Source organism: Apiospora marii, assembly GCF_038362585.1.
Source record: "Apiospora marii strain CBS 49790 chromosome Unknown utg000003l_segment0_segment0, whole genome shotgun sequence".
NCBI lineage: Eukaryota > Fungi > Ascomycota > Sordariomycetes > Amphisphaeriales > Apiosporaceae > Apiospora > Apiospora marii.
In genome coordinates, this window is record NW_027117374.1 from 6,064,959 (window position 1) to 6,072,949 (window position 7,991).

The 7,991-nt window shown below is 56.4% G+C and overlaps 2 protein-coding genes across 2 annotated transcripts; one reads left to right on the forward strand and one right to left on the reverse strand.

Annotated features, from left to right (window-relative positions):
• Positions 1–406: 406 nt before the first annotated feature.
• Positions 407–1,720, forward strand: PG985_005442 (Translation factor guf1 mitochondrial; the record flags this gene model as incomplete). The annotated part of the gene is made up of 4 exons (XM_066825211.1): positions 407–594; positions 870–1,069; positions 1,272–1,455; positions 1,516–1,720. The coding sequence occupies 4 exons, from the start codon at positions 407–409 to the stop codon at positions 1,718–1,720; spliced, it is 777 nt and encodes a 258-aa protein (XP_066688371.1).
• A 1,424-nt stretch (positions 1,721–3,144) lies between these two features.
• Positions 3,145–4,732, reverse strand: PG985_005443 (uncharacterized protein; the record flags this gene model as incomplete). Its single annotated transcript, XM_066825212.1, has 5 exons — positions 3,145–3,291; positions 3,348–3,642; positions 3,715–4,167; positions 4,211–4,570; positions 4,650–4,732. The coding sequence occupies 5 exons, from the start codon at positions 4,730–4,732 to the stop codon at positions 3,145–3,147; spliced, it is 1,338 nt and encodes a 445-aa protein (XP_066688372.1).
• Positions 4,733–7,991: the final 3,259 nt, after the last annotated feature.

A 7,991-nucleotide genomic window follows, 5' to 3' on the forward strand; every position in this document is an offset into this window, starting at 1 on the left:
TTCTCCCCGACCCTCCGCTTTGTGCACGCCGCGCCGGCCGATTTCTTGAAAACAGCTTGCACCTACGGGTTCTACATGCCAGCCTACCCGACGATGGGCCGATGCCTGGACGAGTCGGATTCCTAAACGATATTGAACTATGGCCGTCTTCGGACCGGAGGGTGACTTGCCCGATCCACCCGCGTGAACGACGCCGCACTTTTTTATCTGAGCCTCGGCGACGGGCTGCCCGCTCTGCGCGACTTTGAGTTTGCGCCATCCCGCCGTTTTAGAGCCTTGGCTGGTCTGCAGCTAACGAGACTTTCTACGGTCTCCTGTCAGGTCGCCCCTCGAACCATCGAACGCCCGTCGCCCACACTACCCTCCCCGTGTACTGGGCTTCGTCCTCGCCGGGCACCAGCGCGGCATGGTCGTCACAGCCCAGACCGGTTTCATGGTATACCCTCCCCTCGTCGAGGTCCTAGGGAACGTCGACGTCCGCGTCTTCCGCCAGCCGTGGCGGCGCCGTGCTGCTCGTCAACGCCAGCCAGGGCATCCCGCCCCGCCAGCCGCCAACTTCTACGCGCCTTCGCTGAGCGCTTCGAGATCCTGCCCGTCATCCATTTTTTCGAGATCGACCTGAGCGCCGCCGATGTCCTATATGTCCTCGACCGGCTCGAGGTTACTTCCGAGCCCGGTTCTGCCACCGCCATCGGCGTGGCCCCAAGACGGGCCCCAACGTCCAGTCGCTCGTGCCCCTCGTCGGGAACATACCCACATCCAAGGGCAACCACATGAAGCCCTGCGCATGCTTCTGGTAGACTCGTGGTGTGACGAACTCCGCGGCGTCATCTGTCTGGTGCGCGTCTTCGACGGCACCGTCTGCGCAGTCGGTCTTGCGGCAGCGCAGGTCGGCTACATCTGCCACCGGGCATAAAGAAGACTCAGACCGCCAAGATCGGCCACGCCTTCACCACCGTGGGCTCCGAGAACATGGTGGCCCCCTTCCCCGGCTTCGAGGAGCTCAAACTCATGGTCTTCGCCACGGCCTTTCCCAGCGACGACTACCACCGCTTGGCTGGCTTGACTGGTTTGTGCTCGCCGACAGATGCGTGATTCTACCCAAAGAAGACTCGGAAGCCCTGGGGCCGGCTGGTGGCCAGGCTTCCTCGGTAGTCTGCTCCAGCGTGTTCCCGGACCGCCTGCGTCAAGAGCACGGGGCCATTATCGTCACCGAGCCCGTCGTCTAGACGAAGGTGCTCTGGAGGGACGGTGCCGCGTAAGTCATGCAGATCCGGCCGACTTCCCAGCGAGAATCACCGCACGCAGGCGTCGTGCTCTACAAGCCGTACGTGGTCGCGGCGGTGGCGGTGGCGGTGACGGTGCCGAGTACCTAGGCCGGGTTACCGAACGCGGCGCGGCGAACGGCGATGAGCAGGAGAGCATCAAGTGCTTCCCCAGGATGTCGGTCACCAAGTACGGGCTGCCGACGGCGCAGCTGGTCGACTAGCTCGGTAAGCTCGAGGGCGCGGCCAGGGAACGCGACGTTCGACGACGAGGCCGCTGGATGGAAGCAGTCGGTCTAGTCAAGCTGCCGCTGCTCGTCAACAAGGAGCCTGTCGACGCTATCAACCACGTCCTGCACACCTCGCAGGCCGAGCAGCTGGGGAGGCAGTGGGTCAACAAGTTCAAAGAGCAATTGCAGCGCCAGGTATTCGAGGTTATCATCCAGGCCGCCTGAAAGACGTGCTCGCCAAGCTGCACGCCTCGGCCATCACGCGCCGCCGCAAGCGCTTGCGGACTGTTGGCAACGCCACCCTCTTCGGGCTACAGATCTACCTTTCGACACAAGTGTACTTGGTTGGTTATGCTAATTACACGATGCATTAAACCTACCAAAAGCCAACCTCTTTGAACGAAATGTGTGGGTTGATGCGATTAGATACAGAGAGGGTAGTGGAAGTTTAAGCGAGGATATAAGCACCACGGGTATTCACTGATCCAGCCACGACGAGGTGAGCGAACAGCCAAGTCAGGAGACAGCTCTAGTTGATTACTTAGCCAATCTCACCCACCAGTTTCGGGCCGAATTTTGCACCCCAATCGTGAGTGCCGTTGCCGCACGCCGTCTGGATCCCCTGCAGGCCTTTGGTGACCGTCTCCGGGTCGGGCTGGCACTGCAGCACCCTGTAGCCAGCGCCTCGGGGACCCATTTGTCCTGAATCGCCGGGCCGACCTCGTCATGTCCCGTAAGCTATTTCGTACATCATAGTCAGGGGAAGGGGGGTGCGGTTCGAGTCACCATATCCGATCTCAATCCCCTCGGGCACTTTCTCCCCCACCTGCTCCCACACCCGGCAACACCGTCTTTACCCACCTCCGCGCGTCGACCGCGTCGCTGCTCGGGGGTTGGACTTTGGTAGCTCGTGGGGCCTCAGCCCTCCTCGCCGAACCAGGCTCGCTCGACGGTAACCCGCAGTGCCCAGTCGCCTCGCGCCATCAGGCGAAGCGGATGTACGCAACGGTGCGGCGGCGAAATCGGCACCAAGCGCGTTCTCGAAGGCCTGCGAGTGACTGTGGACAGTGGCGATGGCGGCATCCTGCAGGGCGCGCAGCGAGGGGCGCACTGTCTCGAGGACGCGGGCGAAGCGGTGGAGCCAGGTAGATGGTTACCTCCCCTCCTGACTTAATAATAAAACGGCTCGATGTCACATATAAGGGAATATCTAGCCAGGAGGATCATATCGATTTCTCTATAGAGGGAAAATAGAATAAGATAAGGTGTAATTAACTCAGGTACACTACAGATCGACTTCTTGCGTAACGCTCCAGTTTCAACTTAGTGGATGACGCGACCAGAGCCTCCAACCATTACGTACGGGACCACTGCTGGTAGCGCTCCCTCACGTGAGATGATATCCGCAGGCTCGAATCAAGACGCGCCGCTATGCTTCCAGCGTGAAATACATGCGCCGGTGATCGCGAACATCACCGTCGGGTCGGCCTCCCCAAGACGCCTAGTCTCATTACTTCAGCGTTTTTCGTCATCGTGATATATTCTATATAAGCTTATACCCAGCCAGGTAGATTCTAACCAGGACCCATTGATCATTTATAAGCCCTGCGACGCTTTTTCGTTCATGGAACGCCCGACACCGACGCTGGCTAGCCATGCGAGGTGCTCTTCACCGGCGGAGAGTGGAGGTCGTCGGGCCGCTTCTGCGGCGTCACCGTCGACTCGTGAGGGCTGGGGTAAGGCGCCATGCGCAGGCTATTCTGGACATCACCGTCAGGTCGACTGCCCCAAGACGTCTGGTTGGTAGTGTTAGCAGGTCGCATTTAGGACGGTGGTGGTTGTGAAAGCTTACCATATTAAGAGTGATCAAGGCATAGATCTTGATGAGGCCATGGAAGTAGCCAAAGAGGACAGAGACTGGATAGTACATGATGTCCTGGGGGTAGCGGCGCCAGAGACCAACAAGCTTGACGACCTTGGTGAAGGCGAACATCCAGACGAGTTCGGCAATCAGGGCGTAGTGCCGGGTTTCCGGGTCCCAATTGGCGGTGCCCCACCAAAGGGACAGCAGAATCAGGGGGTCTCCAATAAAAGCCAGCGAAGTGAAGGTGGCCAGGTGAAGAGCGTAAGTGCACCACGGCTGCTGACTACCATGCCCAAAAATGTTAGTTTGACCAATCAATTGACGGATTTTGCAATTGTATAATGGATGCACTCACGTAATCACGTATCGCTCCTTGACCAAGCTCGTCCAGTTGCTGCGCCAGTTGCTGCGTGCCCATCGGGAGCATTGGTACATGAACTTCATGCCGTGCTCCAGCGTCGTCTCGATTTCGCATTCCTTCTCGTACTGGATCCACGTCTTCCACTGGTGGTTGACGAGCCATCGGGTCACGAAGTTGTCGTCGTCGGCGTTGAGTATGTACTTGCCCCAGCGCTCGCGTTGGAAGCCGTCGAGGAAGTCTCCGCTCGAAAGAATCTCGGATCGGTAGGCGCCAGTGCGGCCAGACATGCACGAAGTACCGCCGTCCATGTTGTGGGTAGCCGAGATCTCAAAGTTGCGTCGCTCAATGTAGGCCGCGCCGAGCCAGTTCCAGACGTTGTCGAACCACGAGTCAGTGCGTTCGCGGCGTACACGCTGGCAGGTGCCGACTCCTCTCGATCTTGGGATCCTCGAACGGGGCGAGGATCCAGGGCAGCAGGGCCGGGGGCCACCAGACATCATCATCCGCCATGATGGTGATCTCGGTGGTGACTTCGGGCAGGGCCTTGCAGACTTGGAGGCGCTTGTTCGCAATGTCGGTGCAGAGAACGCGGATGTTGGAAGACGACAGAGACTTGACCAGCTTCTGCAGGACCGAGTACCTGTCCCGCGTAGTAATCATTATCATCTGGTAGGGCTTGCAGGCCAGGATGCTCTCCAACGAAGTGCGAAGCTCTTTGGGGCAGTTGTGGATGGTGGGGATAACAACCGTCACGTCAGAAGGGATATATTTGGGCTCGGCCGGGATCGGCTTCGACTTGTACATCCAATGACTAGTTGCATGAACAATCGTGCGAGTGTAGCGCCATAGCCTGAGTAGATGATTAGTCGCCGTCCGCGAGAAAAAGAGGCGCGCATTTTAGTGACAAGTCGTAGTGAATTGCAACTTACCAGAGACTAATGTGAAATTTGAGCCACGAGGGGGTCAGGAAGAACACCCAGAGCACACCGGGGAAAGAAGCTAGGTCGAACATGATGCCCAGATCAGGTGTCGTGTCCCTGTATGTTGAGTTTGAAACGTTATGGAAAGTGACTCAGTGGCTCTAAGAAATCAAGTAGGTTGAGCGTGGGACTCGGGCTGGTCGAATGCCTCCTAGCTGTGGTTGTGGACGAGCTAAGAATAGCAAGGTAAGAGACGAGGTGCTGTTTTGGGGTGCTGAAGCTGACAGGCGAGGATAGCCAGGTTGAAGTAGATGTCTTCAAGGACAACAAATAGCTTTATTCGTGTTGTGTGGCTGTATGTCAACAGTACACGGGCAAGCAACAGGTCAGAAAGAACAAAACGTGAGCGAGCGAGCCTGTGTTTACTACGAAGATAGACGAGCTTCGAGAAACACCTTTAATAATGCGAGAGAATGAGACGGAACCAGAGACTGGAGGATGGTGAGGAGTATCCCTGAGTCTTAACGAATGAGGGAGCATAGGCATGTGGGAAGAGGCGCTACGTAACATACACACTGCGAACCACATACGGTGATTCCAAAACCGTAGGGGAGGAGCGCATGGAACTGCATCCCGGGTATATGACTGCCCGTCTTCCATCTATCAAGCCCTCCTCTGGCATGCTAGATTGGATGGTCTGACTTGGAGACATGCGGGTTCTCAACTTGCAAGCCAGGGCTGTTATCACAACAAACTCTGACGAGTCGTTATACTGGCGAGACGTGGCAATACATGCTTGCCTTTCAAATCATGTAAGCAGTAAGAAGGTGCATGATCTAGGCGTGGGATGTCTGGCTGCCGGAATCACAAGCAGCCATCAGCGTAACCAGCCACAGCAAGCTCGAAAGGAACGCAATGGCTCGGAACGAACGACGACTGTTGATAGCAAAGGCCTGGAAAGCTCTGGGTTCCAATATCTGGTCGAGTAGAGAAACAGTTTATTCGACCATATCGGCTTAACCGATTTGCTGATCAGGACAGAGCCAGCTCCTAGGCGAATACTTTGATCATAGCACTACTCCAGATGTACTCCCACACCCCAAGGGGCGTAGCCCAGGGACCAAAAGGAGACTACTTGCAGACCATGCTTGTCATGTTTGAGCTATATGGCCGGTCCATATGCGGCCCCAGTTGGCCCCTGGCCGGCAGGACTAGCTTCGGCCCATTGAACACCGCGTACCGCCACGGCATGCGCTGCAGGTATGCAGTGGTCGTTATGATACCAGCTTATGCAAGTCTGGTAATTCCTGCCCACACTATAGCCCGGCACGCATGTATTGAAGTGTGCCGCCACTGGCCTGTGTCCAACACCCCTCCTACATAATAGCACCATGTCCCATTCAGACCCTGCAGTCTGGCCGGGGCAAGGGTTCGTCCTGCCGGCTTCGTTTGTGCTCGTCGAGGATCAGGAGAATACTACTGCACATTATCCTTGTAGCCATTATAACCGACACGCAAGGAATTGGCGAATGGATCACAAATCGAATTCACCGGTCTAATGCCATGCAAGCCATCGTATCAAGTTCGACCGGCAGTGACAAGAGTCCCTCCTTTGCTTGATGTGATGTCGGAAAGACAAGGCACATTGCGACTGGCTGGTCAGTTGCTCTTCCTAGCGTGAGGGTCGAGGCGGGTTTATCGTTTTCACTCAACCCTCGGCGTACCGGAAAGGCTTATGATCATCGGGTAGTGGCCCTACCGTAGATGTCTCGTCAGACTCGATCTGTTGTTCTTGGCCAGCACCAATCATGTGAAGTCAACGGCATGTTGGATCGAGCATCAAAACGAAAATGGTGCAGGTTAGGAAGAACATTTGATATTCACATCTCAACTGAGGGGTAGTCACCCCATAGTGGCCAGTGCAGTCAGAGGCTGGCTGCCCAGGCCTGCCATAGCCAGTGAAAGCAGCATAGCTTAGCGGGTGATCAATCAATATGCCACCCTGGGCCAACAATCTCGACGCCTATGCTTGATGACAGTGTTTCCCGGCTAAGTTGCAGTGGCTTGTCGTTGATCATCCGAGCCAAGGATCGCAGTTGCTTGAAGATCGTACTCACGACGACACCGGCCTTCGTGGTCGAGCGTGGCCCCATCCCTCGTGTCACTCTCATCGCTATCCTCGCGCCCGTGTCCGTGTTCGTGGGCCCGAAGACCCTGAGCTGGGCCGGCCCCATGCGAACGCGCCCGACCCAGCAATGCCCTGACGCTCCTGCCGCGACGCTTCCCGACTTCTCAGTACGCCGGTCCGGTACTTCCCAGTATCTGTGCCCCTCGCGCTGCTGTCTAACACAGCACAGTACCGCATCTGCTGTGACTTGCAAGCCAACCACGGGCTTGGCAGCATCGCCCGTGGCGCAAGCAATTTCGAAATGTCGTGCCAGGTCGCGTGTCTAATGAATGTAACAGATTCGTCTTGCCCGTCGCCGCCGATGCCGTAGGGTCGTATTTTCACAATCCTCTCCTTGTTCTCTCAAATCAGGTGTTGCGCCAAGCGATTACTGCGACCACTGATTTATAGTTCGAGGACAGCCGCTGGAGCCGCAGCTTGCTAGTCGGTGAACGTAAGGAGTGGGTGAGCTGCGCGTCAGAAGCTAGCCAGCTCTCCAAGGCTTGAACGCCGCCTGGTTATGAGTGATCGCCAAAACGAAGCTTGCGTGCCAGTTGGCTTGAGGAGCTCGGAGCCGGGGGGCACCGTAACAAAGAGCAGCGGTCATGGTGGTGGTGTTGAGGAGGTGGTTGCACGAGTCAGTAGTGTATGTCGACGATGCAGAAAACAGAAAACCGGACGAGGCTCGTCGACGAGTTCTCATGTGGTCTGTGCGGCGGGATACCTACTTTATGTCCCACTCCGCTATAGAACATTTGATGTTGTAGGTGATAGCTACTGTCGCGTAAAAGCATCCTGCCGATCGAGCTAGTTGCGCGTAATTCACGACAGATTATCGAGGTTCTGAGACCACATGAACTGCTGGAGACAATGTATGGATAGATTCTTTTTCTCTAGCAGAATCATGTAATGGTTGATTTGCATGCTGAAGGGGACTGAGCTTCGAGGCGAAGAAACGTACTTCATTCGATGCTTGACAGGATATGCATCCATGTATTCCATGCTGGTGCAATTCCCCTGCAGAGGCATGAATCGGTGGGCAGTTGGCGGCAGCTTAGCAGTGTGCGCCTCGTTATACTATATGTCCCGTCCACTGTGCTGCTGTGCCAATTGTTGTTCCAATCCATATGCCATGGCGCCGACCTCTTACAGCGCCTAAGCGTTGTCGCAACCTCGTGCCTCAG